Source organism: Onychostruthus taczanowskii, unplaced genomic scaffold (assembly GCF_017590055.1).
Source record: "Onychostruthus taczanowskii isolate IOZ18803 unplaced genomic scaffold, ASM1759005v1 scaffold17, whole genome shotgun sequence".
NCBI classification, from domain to species: domain Eukaryota; kingdom Metazoa; phylum Chordata; class Aves; order Passeriformes; family Passeridae; genus Onychostruthus; species Onychostruthus taczanowskii.
The window spans coordinates 3,385,698-3,409,935 of record NW_024498906.1 but is presented as its reverse complement, the minus strand read 5'-3'; the positions used below and the strand labels follow the sequence as shown (position 1 = coordinate 3,409,935).

Below are 24,238 nucleotides of genomic sequence, written 5' to 3'. Positions count from 1 at the left end.
CATTATCAGAAGTTGATCAGATGTGAATTCTTTAATATAAAACCAGGCGTTAAAATGGATTTTGAAGACCTGCCATCCCTTTCACCTGTGCAGACTTCCAGGTCAAGGAACGTTTCAGCCACAGCCGGGACTGAACCGCTCCCACCCCAGTGCTGCTCACAATGAGCTGAAGAGCAGGGAGCAGAAGGGAAGGTAAAGGGCAGGTGAGCGTGTCCCTCAGAACAAGGCTCCATCTCAGAACTGGCATCAAATAGACTAAACGTTCATTAAAAGGAAAATATTTTGAATTTTATTTTTTCACGTTATTATCAAGTACACAATTACAATAATGTCACACATCCCTATATGGTTCTATGTATTTTGTTTTTTTCTTTTGTCTTTTTTACAAAGTGTACAGAGGGAAGGACATATACAATATTTAACAGGGTATTTTCTACAGAACAATAATTTATATTATGTCCTTGTAAAAATCTGTACCTTTTTTAAACATTAAACTGAAACATCCACTTTATAGCATTTGCTAAGCAAATTATTTAAGAATTAAAACTAACCTGTAACTAATGTCAGTACATTAACAATAACTATAACTTCATTTTCTCTTTATACAGACAAATACATTTTACAAAATCCACTTGACCAAACCCTTAATTATTAAAAAAAAAGTTTCAACATTGTGCTTTAAAAAAAAAAAAAAAAAAAAAAAAAAAGTGTGTATGATTCCAGGCTACGTAAGAGAAAGAAAATGCGTAAAATTGTGTTCTTTGTCTTTCAGCTTATTTAAAAAAATAAAGTTCAAAATGGCTAAAATCCTCAGCACTACTATGGGATTTTTTGCAGATTTTGTACACTTTCCAGGTTTCCAGTTAGAAAATGCTTGAACATAAGAGAGGAAAAAAAAAAAAAAGTAGTCACAGGCAAGTATTTTGCAAGAAGCGAGTGGGAATCTCTGCTGGGTTTTACTGCATCTGGTTTGGCATCAGCAGGCAAAGGACACTACGGCCACGGAGGAAATCCACTGGCTTCAGCGGGGATTTCAAGGAAGGCACAATGCAGCACGGCCAGGAATTACACGCTAGAGTCATGTAGGAGCAATATTACACAAGAGCACCCAGCAAGTCTGGGGCACTGCAAGCAGGCAAAGAAAGAAAAAACCATCCTACAGCACAGGCAGTGACATGGCATCGGACTCTCCTGAACTGCACACTACAGACAAGAATTCCAGCTTACAGTGAGACAGCAGGGATGAGCAGTAGGGGCAGGGCTTGGTAACAAGACAAATTACAAAAGGCCTAGAAGATGCACATCCAGAAAGGAAACCTTTGTCCCTCTCTCACCCCAAACTTGAAACTATCACTAAAATTCCTGTTTGAGTTCAACTGGAAATTCACCTGCCTAGAAACAGGAATTAACACTGGTCCAGTCGCTGCAGCCTTTCCATTAGGGAATTGTTGGTTACAAATCTATCCTAATCTGGCAGGCAGCCAGGACTGAATTCTGCAATCCATCATCAGTGGCTGGGATGAGAATTCGAGCAAGGGGAGCAGGGCCATGTCCTAAAATCTGGCCTGTAATTAAAACGGTTTGGGTTTTTTGCTCCAAGGTTGTTGTTAAAGTACATGACTTTGTGCTTGGTACATTTACACTGCAATTAGCAAATGATATGGAGCTATTTTATAACAGTCTTCAGGTGGCAAAATTGCATCTAATAATTGTAATGTTCTCCCAGCTGTTTATAAACAGATTGAAAGAACTGGGTTAATTCTGGATACAGTACTAATTATTAAACAGCCACTGAACACAGCTACTAATGGCTCAGGAAAAACATTTCATTTAGTAACAGAACTGCATCTATCATAAGATACTTTTTTTATTAAGGACATCTACATTACAACATCTCTACTCCTTATGAACTCATCTGCTCCACTCCAGGCCCTTCTTAAGCTCTCACTGTAAATACCTGGTTTCCAAAACTGAGGCACCTCTTGGTCTTAAATTCTATTCTAAAACAATTAACAATAAAAATGTGACTTGAACCACAAACTGCTCTTTCAAAGAAATACCAACATACATAAAAGCATAAAGTTTGAGGTACGTTTACCAGCACATACAGACAGTTGTGATCTATTGTTAACTCTGCAAATGGAACAAGAGTATTTCATGTTTCCAACATTTAAGACAGGAATAAAGTGGAAAAAACCCAACTCTTGTAACACACAAAACCTTTCAAAGACAAAGAAGCACAGAACAATAAATGTAATATTTGCGCATATTTTGAATTTGCCCAGGAAAGACAAAAACCGCCCCAAACCATTTCTAAAAATATTTTTCTCTCTGAAACCAGAATGAAAACACAAAGTGAGACTTCTAACTCCTCAACCGGAAAATAGTTAACCTGCCATGAAGTCTGTATAGTTAAAACAGGACAATCAGGTGGGCCCTAGTGACTTTACTGTCAACATGACAATTCCCCATTTTATACACACCTCTGACAATTTCATCAAGAGAAATTCTGTATTTTTAAAATTCACGACAAAACTGCATTAACATGGACACTGTGAGTATCAACGAGATCAGTAAGATAAATATACTTAAATTAACTATTACGGTTGAAAAATTCAGTAAGAGACAGGGTTTACTTTATTAAATGCAACTTTATTGTTGCCATCTTTTCTTCATTTATTAAACAAACTGAATAGAATTCAGAACACGCTATTGAACAAAAGGTATAAAAGTCAACTACAAGCAATAATCCTATTTTTATACAGCAACAAATCAAATGCACAGTATTTTTTTTGTTTTTGTTTTTTTGTGGTTTTTTTTTTTGTGTGTGTGTGTGATCGTAGGTGATTGGCTTTAAAATAAGCTAACTGCCTGAAAGGCAAATTTCCTTTATAATTCCAGCCATAAGTCTGTGAAAGAGACTTTAAGGCAGCCCAACATCTTTATGATGTCGCATAATGTGCTGGTTCTTCTCTGAAGGCCTTCGGAAACCTTTCTTGCAATACTCACACCGGTGAGGGTAGTCTTTTGTGTGAATGGAAATCACGTGCCGTTTGAAGCCTGAGGCGTCTGTAGTGCTGTACTCACAGTACTCACACTGATAAACTTTCCTGCCACTGTGTGTTTTCATGTGTTTTTTCAGCTCATTTTGTTGCCTAAAGCCCTTCCTACACCTCTTGCACCTGAATGGAAGATCCTTTGTGTGAACTGAGAGTATGTGGCGACTCAGAATGAACGGATCTGCAATTTTAAAGTCACAATGTCTGCACTGATGCAATTTTTTACCTTTGTGAGCCGCCACGTGTTTTTTCAGTTCCGAAGGCCTGTGAAAGCCTTTATCACACATATCACACTTATGAGGATAGTCTTTTGTGTGGACCGAAATAATGTGTCGTTTCAGATCACTCGAGTTTGAGCTCTTATGGTCACAATGCAAACACTGATGCGTTTTACTTTCTTGATGCATAAGCGTATGTTGCTGCAGCTCTTTGGTATCTGAAAAAGTCTGGAAACAAATATCGCACTTGAGCGGCGTTTCCTTACTGTGTTTAGTCTTTACGTGGGTTTTCAAGTTGGAAGAGTCGGCAGATCGGTATTCACAATATTGGCACTGGTAGGGCTTCTCGCCGGTGTGGATCCGCATGTGCTTCTTGAGCTCCGACGGGTGACGAAACCCTTTGCCACACTCCACGCAAATGTGAGGAAAGTTCTTGCTGTGGACGGCCAACAGGTGGTGACTCAGTAACCCTTGTTCTGCTGTCTCATAATCGCAGAATTTGCACTTGTGCATTTTATTAACTCCTTTGTCCCTGTGCACCATCTTGTGAGTAAATAAAGTTCCCGCGTGAGAGAAGGTTTTCCCACACTCGTCGCATTCAATAAGCTTTTCCGTCTTGTTGGTCAGCTTGTGACTCTCCAAGTGGTTATGTAAACTTATTTTTTTATTCGTAGTGTAATCACAGTCTGTGCATCTGTATTTCTTCTTAGTAAGAAGGTGCTCCGGGTGGTTTTTCATGTGCCTTTTCAAGAAACCTCTGGATTTAAATTTCTTTCCACAAATCATGCAGGGATAGACTGTCAGTGGATGACCGTCGGGACCAATGATTATTGCTGAAAAACAACAAAAAACCCCTTTATCAATACTATACAACAATACTACACTTTAATAAATGTGAGATGTTAACAGTAAGATTAATTGTTGAGAAAGATGGGATACATATGTTTTACTATACATGTTCTTCACCTTAAGTAATTCTATTTTGAAGAATTCTGACTGAGTTCACACATTAAATACATGCAGAAACCAATGGCTGGTGCAAAGAACTGCAGCCAACTTGTTAAACTGAGTATCATCTAGTAAGTGAAGTACACAATCTTCTCTTGATTCTCCACAAATCTGTAGATAAAGTTTAATCCTGCAGTTCAATCACCTACCACTGACTACAATTCAGATGCCCCGAAACTAACACCTCCTTCTTATGCCATCTGTCACAGCTACAATCTGAAGAGGTACCAAGCAAAAACCAATAAGAACATGTTTTACACAGAGAAACCTCAAAGCTTTGGAAAATATTTGCACTCATCTATCACCCCGATTTGTTTACCCTGAATTTGCCTAAGGATGTTAAAAAAGCTGTCTTGTCCAAAAATGTTTTATAAGGAGAATGGACTAGCTGGAAATAGAAAAGGCCATATTTAATTTGCACAGTTTACTAACTCAAGCTAAGCTAAACAGAACTCCTACAGTTAAGTCACAATTCGGAAAGAAACTTCTAGTATTATTTAAGGCAAGGCTACTGAAGAAAAAAGTTGTGTTTTTTCAACTTTATCAAACCAAATAAATATTCTGACTGTAACACAGTAACAGCAGAAAACAAATTATGCTACAGAACATTTCTGTTCTCACAGATGGAAAGAAAAAGATAGGCACAAATGTCAAGGCAATTTTATTTCACCATTAAAACAGGAAAGGGTATAGAAGTTACACTACTGAAAATTTATATATAATGTTCAGACTTTCCAGTCACCTACTGAGCTGATATAATGAAATGCACTGTTCTATATATTTTCAATAAAGACAAATAAAAGGGGTTTTAAAAGGCATGATTATAGAATACCATTTATCTAACATTGCCTTTTAAAAAGCTACATTAAACATTAAAACAGGTGTGGCAAGTTAAGTATATAGCTTTTTAACCTTTTGCTATGATACTTTTTCTATGTCAGAAATGGCTTCCTTTAAAATACCTGACACAATCCAAATCACCCATATATTTAAAATTTGCAAAATAAAATCTGCACTCATTTATAAAGTAGAAGTGTTGTCAACCAAGTAATTCCCCAAATCCCTCTTTTTACAAGACACTCCAAAGGCATCTGTTTATGGGCAAGTGCCTGGATGAACGAGAGCACCACATACTCACCTGTCTGATACTGTCTGGACTCAGGTCTCCTCTTCTTCTTTGGTTTTTGCTTGGCCAGCCTCCCAAGTCCAGATGACTCATCTATGTGCAAAAGAGCACTTGCAGTGCCGTTCCGACTTTCGATGCCATCGTTATTATTACCTACCAAAGGAAGTTAAAAGGTTACCTACCAACACCGCGGGTAATTCGAGCACAAATTCTGCAACGGCAGTAACAGAAATGATAAACTACTATCTGGACATTTAACCAAACTGTAATCATGTACAGCAGAAGATGGAAAATGTCTCACCACGTAACTTGGGTTTTGATTAGTATCATAAGCATTAGCTTTGTTAACATAATTTTACAGGAGTACATAATGTACAGGAATTAATGGCTTTTCATTACAGAGAATTCTTCAAACGCAGCATTTTTAGAATCTCTCTGGTTGCTAATTATGCCCAAAATGTTTAACATTAGTAAATAATAGCATGTCACAATATCCACTGCACCAGATTTTCTTCTCAGTCCTGAAATACAATTTGTGTGTGAGCTCTCATTCACTTCTGTCTGTCTGAATTCACCTGACTGAAGTTTGTCACACACCGAGTTTCTGAACTGCAGCTGTGATCAAAGAATCTTTCTGAACAGCCCATAAAGTGATAAGCAAAGTCCACTATTTACTATTTATACACCTGATGCTTTAGCACTTACAAATTCTTTCTACTGGGAACAAAGAGCATGCTCAGTATTGTGTAACAGAAAGAAGTGAAGAGTCTTTGCCTCACAGAGTTTTGTGTTTAATACACAAATGGTATCACTGTATGTAAAACAAACATGAAAATTACAAATACGTTCAAGAAGGAATTTATTGGCAATCAGCTTAATATTGGTGATTTAAGAGCATAAGTGAACTTTTAATAATAAATTTTGTGGTCAAGTATTTACTTGAATCAATAAAAGCCAGCATTTCCTAGTGAAAGCAAAGTACACAAGTAAGACAGGAAGATTCAAGAAAGTGCAATATGCTCAACAGCTGCTCCTTTAATAGAGTGCTGATAATTAATATTCATGATTAATGTAAGGAGACTCAGAGCCAGGCACATGTGCAGAGCCTGAAGATTCTGACCTATATCCTAGCTCAAGTGTTCCTCTGCCATTTTCAGGCCTTCATGCTTAACTTCTCCCTGTCCCCACCACCTCTCACCCTGTACACTAGGCTGCTTACTGCTGACAATGCAACTACTCCACTGTTTCCCACATTCTTAAATGCTCCTTTCAATTCCATCTCATTGTTTTTAATACATTCTGCTCAATTTTGTCCTCCCCCTCCAAAACCACTGAATGTTTAGTATCCAACTTGTTTCAAATTCACTCGATTTCATTTTTAATGCCCACTCAGAGTGGCTTATGTCATTTCCTTCTCACTCAAACTGGGCTCACCAGTATGACCTAAGATAAGGCTTTGGGTGCCCTACCATCCATCCCCTAAGTGACTTTTAAACACACACTGCTACCTGAAATCTTGCCCTTCCTGACTTATGTCCAAGACTCCAGCCCCCACTGTATTCCCAGCACAATTGTCTGCTGGCACCATCACCACAATCAACATCATGCAGACATCTAAGTTTTGTCCTCTACTCCACTATTTTGTTTGTTTTGTTTAGAAGCAGAAAGGGGCAACACAAACATTTTTTCAGATGAAATTCTGGTCTTAAGCTTACGAAAGTTTGGGTGTTCACGTATCAACGATCAAGAAAAATGGTTCTGCACGCTGGAAATGCTCTCAAGGTTCTGCTACAACTTCTTTTCATTAGTCAATTCATTATTGCCACTAGTGAAATCATGTTTATATGATCCTTCTAGAAAGCACACAAATCCAGCAAGACCTCAGTGCTGCTTTTCACTGCTACACTGAATCTTACATATTCCCATTTGCTTACTTTTTTTTGCCCACCCCCAAATAAAAATACTCTGTTCTAGTCCCAAGTCAACTCTCACTGTGTCCCAAAACTCTGAGGAACAGAGGTACTTGAGATTCAATTTTTTAGCTGGAAGCTCATGTATTTCCTCGTTCACATCATGCAAATAGGAAGGAAAATGCCTGTTAAGTAGAAGCATGAAGAACCCTGCGTTACAACTTTCCTCTTCCTTTTTTGTTTAAGGCTCATGCCAAGAAACCATTCTTAAACTAAAACTCTAGAAACAAACACGAAATCACAAATACTCTAGACTACCCTCCAAAAACCAATCCCTGGTACTTTGCTGCAGTGGGAGTCAAGAATAATTCTTTCAAGTATTACTTACCATAAGCTGCTGCCCAAGCTATGGGCATGAAAGTTTTAATTTCGGTGTCATCGATTTGCTGTTCATGGGCGGCTGCAGCATCCTCCTCTCCTACAATCACCTCCATATAAACCTCATCAGCTATTTCTGCAACATCTAAGAAAAAAAGAAGTTTAAAAAAAAATAGGAATGCTGCACTGCTGAAAGTGAAAATCCCTTCTCCCAAAGGAAAGCCACCTACTTACTTAAGTCTTCGTCTTCATGCTGAGAATCATTTACAGTCATGTAAACCATTTTCTCCCTTGGAATACGAATACTGCTGTTCTGATCGAGCAATCCAACTGCGTGATCATTCTCTGGCTCGCTCTCCACAATGTCTACTGTGCCCCCTAATTAGGAAGACCAGAGCAAAATATTTTAAATACATGTCACCAAAATCTACGCTAAACCACAAAAACTTCGAAGTTTGTCAACTCTTTAATATCAGACTCACAGGTTTTTACATACCACTTGAGAGAAACCACAGTCTCATGCAAAATTTCAAGTGTCAGGTTGGAGTATTCTCAAACGTGTATTTTACCTAAATCGTCTTCTCCAGGGTCTGCTTTGAATATATAGACCTTGATGACTTCTGGACAAATGCCATCCACTTTACAAGAGCCACTTTCTGACTCTGCTTCCATGGTAATTTCAGCAGAACCTTCGTGTTCTATCTTACCAGCATCATCCACTACAAAAACAAGTTATTACAATTACCCAGTCATATGCAGACAGACATATATGAAAGACATTTATTAATTTATGACTCAAATTTGGAAGCAGTTTAAAATTAAAAAGTTGTGATAAAGAACCTACCCATTAATTTTTTTTCATGTCCTTGAAAATAGTGACAATAAACACAAAAATAAATTCAAGCTGTTATCCTCTAGTTAAGGTGGAAGTGCAAGAATGCTGCAATGACAGAACTAGAAGCATGAACACCGCACCAGGCAATGCTAATAAGGAAACTGTGATCTGCATCAAGATGATGGTAGGAAGAAAGTACACATAAATACTTCACTCTGCGGCATAATTTCACTTATTCTCTGTTTTAATTGCTTTCTCCTTCACAACTAATAAGCTATTAATTGTTCTTTTCAAAAGCACTATCTGCTGCTCAACGCTGTCTCTGATGCAAGTGGTACTACTGCTGGCCGTCAGAACTGGTTCCCTGAAAAGCACCTGGTACTGGGGCTTTTCCAGCTGCCAGGAGGGGAAACCTCAGGGCAACTCCAGGAAGAAACTCCTCCCCTTTCCTCATGCCCTCCACAGCTGGGGAAGGAGCACAGGGCCGAGTGCTGCCCTCCCACTGCAGCGCTGGGAATCTGCCCCTGGTGTCCTTCCTGCAGGACCCTGCCCTGCACTCCTGCTGCAGCCCTGTGCACTGGTGTCCTTCCTGCAGGACCCTGCCCTGCACTCCTGCTGCAGCCCTGTGCACTGGTGTCCTTCCTGCAGGACCCTGCCCTGCACTCCTGCTCCAGCCCTGTGCACTGGTGTCCTTCCTGCAGGACCCAGCCCTGCACTCCTGCTGCAGCCCTGTGCACTGGTGTCCTTCCTGCAGGACCCTGCCCTGCACTCCTGTGCACTCCCAAACTTTGCTCTCCCGCCTCCAGAAGGGCACCCACACCACGCTCCAGTCTGAGCTGCTGAAACTTGCCCAGAATCCCACATTACCCATGGCTGACAGCCAGCTTTACAAGGAACACACTTGGATTTTTGAGGTATACTGTACACGGGCACCTCCCCCATCTTACTTTACTAAGAACAGGTTTTCAAGAAAAAAATAGTAAGTATGCATTCACAAAAATCAAATCCAGCTCTCAAGACCTTTGAAGAATCTCCCAATTTTCAGAAGCCACAGATGTTTCTTCAGTATAGAAATTATTTAAGAATTCCTAACATGACAAAATACTTTTGTAATTCGTGACTTTACTGTCACTCCCTCAGAGTCATGCATGACTTCAGTTCATGACAGAATGACATGGAATTTATACTAATAGAAATCTAAGAACTGTCCTATAAATGGTGAAGAATTTTTAACTACCATGCCTAGGACATACCAAATACTTCACAAAGTATGCTTGCTTTACTAGCACTCATTGAACTACCCTCATAAATAAATCATAGCTTTACTACTCAGTAACTGCATTCTTAAATTTATTTTAATACATACTTTAAAAAAGCTCAAAATGTTATTACTATTATTTTCCTGCCATTAAGTCAATAAATTAGCCTTTGAATTAGATAAACTATCACGTTCTGTCTCATGTATCAAACATAACTGCACTTAAGAACAATTTCTCAATCAGGCATCATTACTCACAGAAAATATGAATATACATTAAATTATAAAGCACTAACATAAATTAATCTGTCTCTCTCCTTACCAAAAGAACAGCAGAAAAAAAATAAATATTTGAATGCCAAGATCATGATCAGTGGCCATGGTACAGATTGTTTCAAGCAGTAGGATGTTAAAAAAATTACTCTGTGTCACAGGACAACATAACATCTTGTAGCTGAACCCCAAAGCATTTAGAAGTAAAACCCTTAAGATGTTCTTTTGAATCACATTAACAATGTAGCTCCACAGTATGTATATTCAGTTACTAACAGACTTTCAAATGCCATTTGAACTCTGACAAAAAAAGAAAACTTGCTTTTGTTCCTACACTACATTTATGCTGCTGTTCTCCCTTAACTTGGCTGTTTCCAGAGTCAGGCACATTTACTTGGAAGGTTTTCAAATCAGTGGAGACTGACTTTACACCTCTGAAGCCAAAAGGGAAGTCTGCCACTGAGATCAACTGATGCTGGAACAGACCCACAAGGAAGGAAAATTATGGCTGAGTCAATCAGAGAGAAAACAAATCTATGTGCATGATGTGAAACAGGCCCATTTCTTTTAACCAAACCAGAGTTTTTTACTTCCATTTATACATGGAAGTATCCATTAACAGCTTTCACACAACAGAAGAATTCTAGGTCTTAAAAACATGCTCTATTCATGCTTTGAAATAAGTTCTCCAAGATTCTAAATATTATTTTATTCAACATAGTAAAAAAAATTGTTATACAATTTAGAATTTGTTTATTCCTGAATTTCCTTTATATTCAGCATTGTTTTAAAATATAACTGGTTTAAATATTTTTTAACAGAGCCATTAAACTGTAAGGAAATTGATGTGTAGGAGGTATGAGGCCAACTTTTCTCATCCAAAAGGAAAAAAAATTCACTCTTGACAGGTAGTAATACTTTAAAAACTGAAGTCCTCGATGCACTTGAAAAGCAGTAATATTTGCAGTATAGTAACAGGTAACAGGATGAAAAATAGGGTAAAAAGATAGGAAAAAGACAAAAATCAAAGGAAGAGACAAACAAGGTGAAAGAGAATGGGTATTATTACAGAAAATACAATTTCCAAGGTATTTTGAACTATGGCTACACAAGCATTTATTTATACTGATTCACTGGCAGCGTTTTATGAAATTTGCTTTCCATTTAACATTTGCCCATTCTGCATTCTCCATGTATCTCAGTCTCACAATTTGAGAAAATGATATTCAGAAATACTTGACTGATCAGTGTTTCAAGTTGGAACTCTGATTATATTAATTTTCCATTTGAATTCATAGCCCATCAAGGGGTCCCACAAATTACCATCTATGGCTGATCTTCTTTCATATTGCTCCTCTTGGACATTAACAAAAAAAACCAATATCAAACAAACAAAAACAAAAAAACCTGCAAAAACCCAACAACAACAAATCCCTCAAAAAAACCCAACCAAACAAAAGAAAATACTTAAAAGAACTTCTAAGAGACCACCTCCTTTAAGTAGAGCCACTGAGCATTACTAAACTAATCACAAGTCACATGCTAGAAAAAAGTTCAGGCTAGCATTACTGCAGTGCCTCCATCACACCTGTGCCTCCATTTTACCAGTTATGAACGGGACATTAAGAACTTTAAATGGCTGATTCTTTCCCCCCTATACTAGCTGGTAGCTTCCACTCAGTAAACAAGTGGATACAGACTAAATCTCAAGAGTTAAAAAAACCCCAAACAAAACAAAACCCAGAAAAATTACTAGACACAGTATGATTTTACATGAGTTGCAAGAATGCAGTCTACGGTTATTTTGCCAAAATTCTTCACAGACTTCACTGATTAGAGTAGCCTGCTCTTTGCATACTATGAGCTGCAAGAATCAAGTAAGTATGTGCTTCTCCAATGTTGCAGTAATTGCTTCCATATAAAGATAATGCTAGAATTGTGATTAAAAGCACAAACAGATGAGAAAGGTATCACACAACATGAAAGCCACAGCATGTTTAAAACCTGTCCCATTAGTACTTATAAAGAAATCAACAGTAAGAGACCAACAGGTAAAAAAAGGAGTAAGGAATAAAGAAAAAAGTGAAGAAACAAAAGATCCAGGCAACGACAACAACAGATTCTATGTGATCTATCACAATGACAATCACTAGAAAGCACTACATTTAATTTAAAGAATCATATCACAAACTAGTAACAGCCAAAGGACAATTATCTCCAGTATCTCTACCCCTCTATTAAAACAGGTTCAATGGCATTTTTGGGACAAAACAAGCTCCTATGCACTGATAATCAACTCCATACTTCAAGTCCTGTGGAGGTCAGTTTCCCCACACAGAAGCACAAATGTCAGGCCAAGATCCTGATTTGCTTCAATAGAACATCTTTTCATACACTTTCCCCTAGAAGTTGCTTTTAGTTTTTTTTTATATCAGATATTTGAGGGATAGGCAGATAAAGACTTTGTACCATTACAGTGGTTTGTTTCTAATTAAGAAATGCAAATGTAACTGTGTTTATTTTTAATGGATTCCATAACTTTCTAAACTTTTTCTTTCCTACCATTTCTCCTCTATGTGGGATTAATGAGGAAAATAAAAGGATTATAAAAAATAAAATTCACCTAAGCACAGACACCTTCCAGCTTTTTCAAGTACCCACTGCTTATTGCTAAAGAACACACCAAAACAAACAACCTAAGGAAAATTTTATCTACACCAGTTAAACAGATCTTAAAAATGTGTCAATGGAGCAATTAGACAAAAATCATCTATTTTGTCAGCCTTTATGTTCCCAAATGGTTCCTTTAGCTGCTAAAAAAGTGTGCATCATGGGACACTTGTCTGCTTACAAAATAAACAACCCTATTCAAGCATTCTTAATGAAAAAAGCCATTACTAACTACTTCCTCTAAAAGAGATTAAAAGCATTGTTTTCCCCTGACTTTGTTCAGTTATTTGTGACAGAAACATCCACTTCACTCAACAGCAGACAATTCCTAGTCCCCTGAAGAAGGCATTTTTACCATACACTTAATTTCTTGAATGGCAAAGCACGTTTCCTAACCTATGAGGAAAGAGAAATCTGCACTATTTTCATTTTAATTCATTGCTTTTACATGTGAGTACATCCTATGCATCTAGAGGTCTCTCCAGGGTAGTAATCTAGTAGAGGAGTAATTCCTGAGCTCCCAGCTGGGATCTAACACCTGTCCTTCTTGTCCTCTGCCCCAGCACACAAACCAGACTAAGCTCTGAGGCATCACTCAGCCCAAGGTAACTCCTTATTTCCATCACCTCTCAGGGCAACCTCCTGAGCAGCCTGAGCTGCAACAACTGCTGGTGCCACTCCAGCGCTCAGACAGAGGCATAGCTGCAAGTTCTATCTTTGAGAAAGAAAAATGTGATTTCCTGCATCTTTAGCAACCTCCAGGGAAAGAGGGAGGTATTTATGCTAAAAAATCAATTAAAAGCATTTTGCTTTCTTGACTCAAAGTCTACTGGATGGCCCTAAGGAAAAGCATGAACCCTATGGCTTGGTATATCAGATCCATTGCTTTCAACAAACATCCAACAAGGATGAAAAAATATTGATTTTCACTGGCCTAGGTGAAACCTTTCTCTCTCTGTAAGTTACCCTGGGTTTGGACTCCTGTAATGGAAAGTGTTGATTCAGATAAAACAAACAAGAGACATGTCTAACTCAGAGAAAAGCAAGGGGATAAGGGGATGGATGGATGGTTGGATGGATGGATGGATGGATGGATGGATGGATGGATGGCTATAACACAGCTCCCATATCTGCAAATATTTAAATTCTTAAAGCTGCAGTTTAAGCCTTGTGAGGCTATCCTTCACTCTTTCCAGACTCATCTTGTCAAACTTCTGTCCCTCACTATTTTTACTGCAGTAAGAGTATATCAGGATACAACCTTTCATCTTACAGAATCAGTTAATACCAGAGGATGTGTCTACCATTGCCAAACAGAATGAAATCAGAAAAAAAAAATTTATATTTCCATCTCACTGCCAGGTGCAGGGCGCCGCTTTCCTGGGTTAGTAAATGTAGGATGTTTGTTTTGTTTTGACAAAGGCCAGTTAATCTCACCACTACTGTTTCACTTACAGAGAAATGCTTTTCCAAGCTACCAAGTAATTAATACCAGTGTGAGTCACAGCACAATTTATACTTTCCTGACCCAACTCATGAACTGGCTTGTTATGGAATATGCAAAAGGAAAAAAAAAATTATCAAACTTCCTTTCATCTTTTTCAAGCCACTAACTAGTAGGTTTGCATTCTTAGTTGAATGAGTATCTGATTCTGCTCTGCTTTAAGTGCCTCGAATCTACCATGGAACAAAAATGAATCTTGAGGGCAAAGACAAAGTATCCAAGAAAAAAAATAAGTACATCAAAAAGTAACTGGTGATATAAAGCTCTGCCAAGAAGGACTGCCTTGAAAGTGAAGACAGCAAAGGCATACTAATGCCAAAACTAAATTAAATCTAACTGGGAAAAGTATTAAAATACTGAGCTCACTGAAGCAAATTCACAGAATGAAACCCCCAGGAACTGTACTCTTTGAAAAGACAAACCAGTCTGAAACCAACAAAGAAGGTAGAAACACAACATTAAAAAATGTACACATAGATTACTCATTTCAAATCACTTGTTTTCAGGATAAAGCTAAGAAAACGACCTTAAGAAAATATATGTATACTCAGCTCATTAGAAACAAAAATGGAAGTGCTTATAAAGAGCCACAAAACAGGGAAAAGAAAAAGATTTTGCCAATAGCTTCCACTGAAGAGAACAGATGGAGAAACCTACAACAGAAAGAACACAAAGTGTCCCCTGCTTTTCAAGCGCCCATCTAAAAGAAGACAGGCAAAGGCATTCTGAAGAACACAGTCTAGCTCACAGATCTGGGAAGCAGAAACATTTGACTACTATAATGGCAGACAAGATTACATTCCAACATCTGCCCCTGCAGTTCAGGGATCAAACACAAATTTACAAGTTAGGATGAAAAACCCAAAACTGGATTGGCTGATGTTACTACTTTTTGAAAACTAAGTTCAACTGAAGAACTGAGACAGGCATTAGATCAATGAACACTTATACTGTTGATGAAAAAAAAAAAAAAATTCAAATAATATTTTTCATACAACAAAGAGACTGTTTGGCAAGACAGCCTTTACTTGATGGAAAAGCACTAGACTCTGCCTTCACAACCAGAAGAACTTGTTAAGCAGGCTTTAAACACAGTAGGTGGTAGTAGGGACTTCCCTTTAAAATGAACTGTAGAACATTAAACACAAATAGAATGCCTATTTTGTAGCATAACGATTATTTTAAATGCTGGCTTATTTAAGGTTCTGAATCTAAACAAAGTACATTGCAAGAGACATTTAATAATGAATAAAGTATGAAACTGCAGAAGTATGTGACTGAAGATGGAGACTACCCCAGCACAAGGGAACAACTGAGTTTCTGTGCCTCCTGCCAGCCACCACCTGTTAACAACTGGTGCATCCAAGAAGCCTTCCCAGCTAGGTAGGGATCATCCAAAATGGCCTCTACCAAGACATTCTGTCCTTGTTCAGCCACTGCCAGCGATGAACAGGATACACATCCACCCACCCCTCTCTGTGCATTTACACAGGCATGCTTTGCAAAGTGCTCCATGGCACCAGCCCCAGAGGCCCTGCTCTGAAGGAGGAAAACCTGCAGAGGATGGGTGAGCAGAGACAGGGGCAACAGTGCCTTGAAGAGCTACAGCCAAGGATATGGAAGAGGGAAGGATCACCACCAGAATCAGGCCTCAATTATCCATAGGCAGATTATCCAGTCTGCTGTCTAACTATGCAGCAGGTTCAGAAGCATTTGAGCTGCTTTCATCAGATTTAACTTGGGTCCAGAATCAGGAAGTTTTATTTGTACCACACCAGACAAGACTATATTTATCAGTCTGGGTCAATACAATTTCAGAACAGATGCCCTGACCTATTTCACCTCAGTACAATCCTGCAGTTTAATTTACAATATTTTGTGTGATCCATATTTTGCATTATCCCATTTCATTGTTTTCCCAGATAATAGAGAATTAACTGTACCTCATATAAACTCAAAACATGGCTGCAACAAGGTTACTCAAGGAACTCAAGAGATGATAAATTAAGAAATGCAGTGATCCTAGGCAAGGAGAAGCAACATTAAAATTCGTAAGTACAGAATACAAAATTAAAACAAGTTATTATACATTTCAAAAGTATGTCCAAAAGTAAAGAAGGGGAAAAAAGGAAAAAAAAAACAAAAAGAAAAAAGGTAACTGAAGCAAAGCACGAAGTACACCTCATAAACAGAATCATTTAACACCACACAAAACTGAAGTGCTTGAAATGGCAATTAAACAAACCAACCTAAAAAGGCTTTTCTATTTCTACAATAAAAAAATGTTCAGCATGACACTGTGATGTTCCCAGGTGCTGCACTGAGTGATCACTATAAGTAACATACTTAAACTCCAGTTCACACAAATGGCTATCCTCAGTAGAAAAAAAGATTGATGATATGCTCTATTTTTCTCCACCTTCTATTTAAGCCCTTTGAAATACAATTCAAATGGATTGTGCCACTGCTCCTAAGAGAGATTAAGATATTCCCAGCTATGAGCAGCAATAGCTACTCTTTTTGTTAGCTGCATACCTCTGTCCTTTGCTTAATCAAGAGAAGAAATCACATCTTAACAGCCAAGAAAACCATACTGCTGTCTGTATCCACAATAAATGGATAGAGGTGAGGGCTTAGCAAAAAAGCAAGACAAGGATTGGATTTTCAGAAACCACTGTTTTTTACTCTTTCTTTTGCATAAAATATTTTTGTTTCCTTAATGTCTTGGTAGCCATCATGGTAGCCCGCACATATAAGCATTTTTAAACATTGTCACATTAATTTTCTTTCAGTTCTTATTAAGTATATGGCATTTGGTTTACTGGAATTCTTACTCTTTTGTTCATATACTACAAATTGCTACAGAAATAACTTATAATCAGATATGCATTTGCCAGTATTTCTCTCAATTAGCTTCACCAGAACTTTTGTATGGTACACGCTCCTAAAAATCCCTCTGTGTGAGATCTACATTTCAATAAAAAATAAAGAAACTCTGCTTTGGGTATTAAGCCCTCCCTCAGATATTTCAAGCCCATATCATAAGAACTTTGATAGCTTTACCCAAACACTTACAGGAAATCATAAGGTAATCATCACAGTTGCCCTTCTCGTCTTGATGTTCCACAGGGATTCCATTGGCATCAATCACTGCCTCTGATGCACAGTCTGCCACCAAGACTTCCTCAGAAACAACATCTGTTCCCAGAGTGTCAGTGACAATATCTGCTTCTTCCACGTTATCATGAACTACATGTTCTACGTGTCCAACTTCAGGTACATGCATTGACTCAGTTGTCAGTACATGTTCTGGTATAGACATTGTCTCTGCTGTTATGTCAGAAGCTAAAACATCATCTGGGACAGTGCAATGAGCCAAAGAAACCTCTTCAGCTACGTCTGTGTCCAGCACTTGCTCAGGAATAATGACTGTTTCAGACACGTCTGGCTCGTCCATGATATCTGGGCACTGAACATCCTCGATGACAACATCCTCAATGACATCCTGGATTACTACGGAGTCTGGATCATCAGGAACAAAATTATGCACAGTTATATCTGAGTCAACCACATCTGAAACAAATACTGTTTCCTGTACTTCCACAACAATCTGATCTCCATCCATGTGTGCTGCATCAGCTCCTGAAAAACACAATTAAAATAGCACTTAAAGTGTAATTTGAGGTATTATTAATTATTATGAGTTATTAACTACCTCTCATATGAGGTAGTTAATAACTGAAGTTACTTCTGTTTCACTTCAACTTTCACACTGTGCTGCACTTTAGTAAAACAAACATAACAGCATATGAACTACTAAGGTAGATAGATAAAGCAAGTCCTCAGCAGATGCTAACATAATTAAGATGAACAAGATTTTCTCTTCCAAAAAAGATTCTCTTCCGAAAAACCTAAAAGATTTTTAGACTCTCCCCCAACACCCAAACTATTACTTGACTGAAAGAACAGTAGCTCATTCATATTGCTGGGAGTAATAAAAACAACCCGAACTCCAAAGCGACTGCTCTCTACAAAAGCACTGATGCAGCACAGCACTTCTCAGCAAAGGCAGAATAAACAATAGTCAATTGCATCAATCTCATCTATGTATTATCTCCTTACAGACCTGTTGGATCAAAAAATGCATTTGGCTCATGTGGCTGCAATTCAAGCCCATCTTCATCCATGGCCTTGAACTCTCATCAGTCACAGTGTCTGTATAAGATAAAGAGGAAAGGTTATTTCATTTGTATTAGGTGAAAAAGGTTGCCCCTGTCTATGCACTGAAAAGTTGACATTTTGGGTGCATGGAAGTTAACACACAGCACTTCATGACTTCAAGATGAATTGGATGTTACTCGGGGTCCCTCAGTGTATCCCCTAGCAATAATGCACTGGATGACCAAACACTGTTTGAACTAGAGTGTGAGGTCCAACACTTTGGGTCCATTTCTCAAAACACTATGGCTTCACAAATACAGAAGCAGCTCATAAAGGAATGTGAAAATATGATTTTCATATAATCTTAGTTTTAAAAAAAGGAAGAAATTAAGACAAAGCCTAGACATATTCCTGTGAGAACCTTAATCCAACATATTCCTACTCAAGGAACTCAAGTCCTTACTGGATGGGGAGGAATACAGAACTGTGAAATCATTAAGGCTCAGTATGATAAGTTAAACACAGAGATCTCATTATCTGAAATGCACACCAGTTCTGATGTCCTCATGTTCATTCTTGGACAGTCAGGAAGAGTCACTCTTATGTCACTACAGGAACTGAAATCATCAATGTAAACTGCTTCCAGAGCATAACATCCAATGTTTTCAAACCTAGATCTGCAAATATTTTCAAAACTCTTGCCCTAAGACAAAGTACCGTAAGTATCACAAGTTAGTTCTCAAAAATTACCAAATGTCATGTTCTACCAAAATTTTTGAACAGCATGTCAATATTTCAATGCATATTGACTTAGGATTTCACTCTTCTTAATGAAAGAACCAAACAAGACTCAAAATTAAAATACTTGCAAAAATGTAAAACTGCCATCTAAATTTTGCTGCTTAGGTATGTGCATTACAGTTAGGATCAGGCAAACCTAGTTAGGTAAAATGCAGTCTAACATAAACTTGTACTACTCCCTTGCACTGAAGTCCAACTACTTTGCCACGTGCAGAACAAGCAAGGGGCAACAGAACGTTGCTTCACATTTCTGCCTGTATTTCTGTACAAGTGGAAGGTGCTATTTTTCTTCCTCCAAACTTTCTCACAGTCACAGGCAGAAAGCTCCCCATTTCCATGATGCTTTCACAAAAGACAGACAAAACATGCAGATTCTACCCAAGGTTTCCATAAGAATCATAACCTTTCCAAATTACATCAACTAACATTTACGTTCATTAAGGCTTTATCAGGGAAACTGCTATACAAAAGAAAAAATTAACTAGTCCAAAATACAAATCTAAACCCATAATCTAGAACAAGTATTTTCTAAACTTGCCCCACTTTTTAGCTCAAATTTTCTCAATTCTTCACCTCTGGAACTCTCCTTTGGGGTATTGTCCAGCCTCCAGTGCAGTCACTCAGGCCTTCTCTTTTACAGAAGCTGAAGGAGAGAAATATAGCCAGACATAGAACTGGAAGAAAAATAGTGGAACACAAGTAACTTTCCAAGGTGTTCTGTATTTGTGTGATGCTCAGCTGGAAGGCCTCCATGTTTTAAAGACATCTGTGCTAACAAGTCATTGTGGTATTCAACTGGACACAAATTGCCTCCCAGTTATTCTGTCAAGCACATCCACCCAAAGTGCCCACTATGAAGGGGAACAGCTCTTCACCCAATGCTTTTTTTCAGAACCAAGAGCAGAAGAAAAGTGTTTCTCAGCCTCAGACACAAGAAATAGCTTGACTGATAGCAATCAACTTCTGCCATGCCACAGAAACAAGAACAGAGTAACAAAATCCCATACAGTAATTCTAGCAAGAATTATTCATACCCAAGTTGCTTTCCTCCCATCTATTTGGTGTACACCCACCCAGTCTACTACCAGTGTCCTTCCTATTCATCTTGTCATATTTTCTGTGTTGCCTGTGTACTTTCTTCTCTTCTGTTGCTTCTTTTCCAACTTTTGGTGTGCCTGCACCAATATCATGTTCATTACACCCCCTGCTCATTTCATCCCTCCATCTTCTAACTACAGTACCCTCCCATCACTCACACAAACCTCTGCTACTCATCAATTTGTAGTAAACATTGTATGGACAATGAGGAGGGGTTTTTTTATGGCAGGAGACAAAGGGGTACTAAGGTTTGGCAGAAATAAAACTGCCTCTCTCCTCAGACTACACATACATAAGATGGAGCTCTGTCTGGATCTCTGGGAAAAGTTCAGCTGCCCTTTGTGCCTGTGCTTTTGAAGGCTGTATTATCACACACATCAGCCTGCCATCTGCTGCGACCTGACCAGCCTGAAGCGTCAGTTCACCACCTGAAGAACTGGCATTCATTTCCTCTGCTTCCTGCTTTCACCACCTACCTGACCACTCCACCACGAATTCCTGCTCCTCATGATTCATGCCTGTGCTTTCTCTGTCCTATCCACTCCCTAAATTCCTCACTTCACTAAGTGAGGCAGACTTTCACTGTCCTTCTATCTTCCTCACCCCTGACAGGCAGAGGTCTCCATCACTACTTTCCAGCTTCCTCTAAGTGCCTGCTGACACCATCTCTTCCCAGTTTTTCTCGTTTTCTGGATTCCAGGCAACAGATTCCAAACCCAAAATGTCCCTGTGGTGTTCAAGAATTGCAGTTTCACAGCAGTGACAGCCCAGCACACCACATAATTCTGTCCTCTTCTGCACTGGTCAGGTCTTCTCACCTACACTGGCAAAATGTGCTCATAACAAAGGCTCAGGCTCCAACAAATCAAAGACACTTCCTGGCACATGGCCTTAAAAGTCTGAGTCTTAAAAAGACAACCAACATTTGTTTTGGTGCTTGTTCCAGACTAGAAAGAAATTTCAATGGGTTTTTTTTTTTTTCCTCTTACTAAATGTTTCTCAAAATGTGCTTCAGCATACAGACCCAGCCACCTCTTACCCCTGTGCAGGACCAAAAAGAGTTTGGAAGTGCTCCACAAGGACACAGGCCTCACACCCACAGAAATTTGCTGCAAGATGATGACTGAAAGAGGATGCAGGCACTTAAAACAGGAATTAACTGAACTGAAATAATAAAAGTGTCCAAATCAGAATCTGCAATCCAAAAAGACATAAAGTAACTTGTCCGTGGCTGAGGAAAAAAAAAATACAAAAAGATTCCTGAAAACACTTCAGTGTTTGAGCATTCTAACTAGGAGATGAGAAAACACTGTTTCCTCCTCCTTGCTCTTCTGAGCAGAGGTGAGCACAGCCACACAAAGGAAGGAACACCACAGCGCTCTGTACCTGCAACAGCAGCTCCGTGACGCAAGAAATACCAGAGCTGCTTCTTGCAAGCACCACAGGAACACCTTCAGCTCCCTGGAAGCACCCCAAGGCCTCTGCTACCATAAAGGCTAGGAAGCAATTCCAGCTGTTCACTTTTCTGTAAGATTTCAAGAAGGACAGAAACTCCTCTCAGTCCTTCCAAAACATTCCAGCTGACATTTACCTCAGGACCCGATTCTGGCATCAAAGCTAACAGAATCAATTTTTCAGTTCCATCTTGGGAATTCAAATTCTCAAAGAAAAGCTGGTGCCCAGCCTTGTCCCTTCACTTAATCCTTCTCAACTGTGTGTCTCTTTGCTCAAATCGCAGTTCTGGTAACATCCTTCTACCACTCGGACCAAAAAAAAAATAAATCTGAGGCATCCAAAATCAGGTTTTACAACCTCTGAAAAGAACTAAACACCCACACCTTTTACTTGGCTTAGGTCCATGCCAGCTTCACATGGATCAAGAACTAATACAACTCTGTAATATACTTAATTCTGTCCATACAGTTAGTTTTTACAAACTGATTTTTATCTATTTACTCAGAGACTTGGCTGATTTTAGCTTTATGGAAGTCAAGGTAGCATTCTGAAGTGGAAGGACAGATGGAAGAAACGGTATTATTATATTATCAATACTCTTCCAAAATAAAAATGATCATGAGAGCAATCAGTCAAGAAAAGCAATGCAGACAGTGCACTGTCACATTACAGATCCTTGACTCAAAAGGCCTACCAAGGCAATCAAGATGAAATAAAATGAAATAGACAAGCTGTCATGTTTTAAAGGAGCAACTTTCAAAATAGAGCTCCTTAAAAGAAGTTTAAACATTCTGCAGAAACTGTTTCTCTGCTCTCACCAAAAACAAACAAACAAAAAAAAAAAAGGGGGGGAAAAGGAAAAGGAGAAAAAAGGGGAAACTTCAGAAAAGCCATCCTTGTGATAAAGAAATACACAGCATAGTTATTTGCCTACTCCTAATTTTTAGTAAGGCCATAAACCAAATACCCAAGCAGCAAAACTCTTACAAATCAAGCCACAAAGCAGCAAAATTCCCCACGTGCAAGCGCTGGCCCCTACCCACGCTGGGATGACTTAGTGCACAGCCACAACCGTGCTCCCGTCGTGCCTTGCTCCAGCCCATTAAAAACTGCGGCACGCCCGGCATGTCCCATTCGGGCGAGAGCCCCGAGCCGGCGAGGCTCCGCGGAGCTCCGGAGGCAGCGCCGGGCTGTCCCCGCCGCCGCTGCAGTGTCACAACTCGCCTGACGTGACCCACTTGTGGGAAACGCCAGGCACACACACGCACACTGCCCTCAGTCGCACACATACGAAAGGAAAAAAAAAACCAAAACCCTACAATCCCTACAGGATTTCATTCCTGCCTTGAAAATAACCCCCGTTATTATTAGGTGGAGAAACCGAAGAATAAAAACGCCATTGTAACAATGTGATCGTTCAGCTGCTAATTTCTTGACGCATCTCCCTCAGCTTTGGCAGGGGAATCAGTGCTGCTGTTCTCATTGCGGTTCCGTAAAAAAAAAAAAAAAACAAAAAAAACCCTCGTCATTCCCCTCTTTGTTGTAGTTCCGTGGTGGGGTATTTGCAGAAACCGGTTAAAGAAAAGGGTTTTCTCCAGATTTCACTGGAATGTTGTGCGCCAGACGACAGTAATTCCAAAGGAAATAAGCTAATTCCTAACGAAACCTAAATTAGGGAAATAACCGATCCCAGGCGCACCTTTGAACCAGCACCAAGAGGGCCCCAAGGGGATTAGGGGGCTGCTTACGGGGCGAGTGGGCGAAGGCGGCTGCGGGAGAGCTCCCGGCGCTGCCGAGCCCGCGCCGCCCGAATCCCCGGCAGGAGGAGAGGAAGCAGATGGCGGGGCAGGAGAGCACTCGACCGGCAGCCCCGGCGAGCCGGAACGCGCCTCGGCGCGCTGCGCCTCACAGTGTGGCAGCGGGAGGCGGGGAGGGTGTGGAGGCTGCGGGCGGTCCCTGCCGGAGCCCCGAGGCTCCCCCGCCCAGCCCGGCCCGCGCGGGGCCCCGGCTGTGCGAGCGATTAATTCAAGATGGCGCCGGCGCCCTCCGCCCCCCCCCCCCCCGCCCGCCCCTTTGCTCCCGCCCGCCCCCCCCCCCGCGCGCCGCCATTTTGTCTCCTCCTCCAGACACCTCCGAGCCCCCCCCGGCCGGGCCCGCGGCCCCTCACCGGCCCCACTCGCCTCCCCCCGCGCCCGCAGCCACCCACCTCCACTCCGCGTTCCTCACGCCACCTACCCCGCCGTCCCGGGCCGCGCCGGGCGTGTGGAACTCGCCGGCGCAGAGCCCGCGGCCCGCTCCTGTGGCGGAGCCCTGGCGCGGCCTAGCTGCGGCCTCCTCGCGGCCTGCGCCGCGGCCTGTGCGGGCAGGGGGAGGCCCGGGCCGGGCGGGCGGCAGGGCCCGGCCCGCGGCTCTTACCGTGCGGGTGGCGGGTGGCGGCGCTCGCTCGGCGCGGCCTCTCTCAGCGCGACTGGGCCGAGCGCGGCG

General features: G+C 40.3%; 2 protein-coding genes across 9 annotated transcripts in view; one reads left to right on the top strand and one right to left on the bottom strand.

Moving 5' to 3' along the window:
- Positions 1-266: 266 nt before the first annotated feature.
- ZFX (zinc finger protein X-linked) lies at positions 267-24,238 on the bottom strand. Of its 8 annotated transcripts, none has more exons than XM_041400020.1 (9): positions 24,170-24,189; positions 19,775-19,875; positions 18,366-18,454; positions 17,315-17,881; positions 8,269-8,418; positions 7,934-8,077; positions 7,710-7,844; positions 5,424-5,564; positions 267-4,110 (listed from the first exon to the last, which is right to left on the bottom strand). In XM_041400020.1, the coding sequence occupies exons 3-9, from the start codon at positions 18,424-18,426 to the stop codon at positions 2,924-2,926; spliced, it is 2,385 nt and encodes a 794-aa protein (XP_041255954.1). In that variant the 5' UTR covers positions 18,427-18,454; positions 19,775-19,875; positions 24,170-24,189; the 3' UTR covers positions 267-2,923. The 8 variants fall into 8 exon arrangements, with proteins under 8 accessions (XP_041255954.1, XP_041255953.1, XP_041255952.1 ...); XM_041400019.1 differs by lacking the exon at positions 24,170-24,189 and adding an exon at positions 23,961-24,098; XM_041400018.1 differs by lacking the exon at positions 19,775-19,875 and having other exon boundaries at positions 24,170-24,238.
- The window catches only part of LOC121333409 (atherin-like), a 3,833-nt gene continuing 2,474 nt past the window's right edge, over positions 22,880-24,238 (top strand). The window contains exons 1-3 of the mRNA XM_041399699.1: positions 22,880-22,892; positions 23,448-23,814; positions 23,852-24,170. Coding sequence (XP_041255633.1) covers positions 22,880-22,892; positions 23,448-23,814; positions 23,852-24,170 — 699 coding nt within the window. The remainder of the gene's footprint in view (positions 22,893-23,447; positions 23,815-23,851; positions 24,171-24,238) is intronic.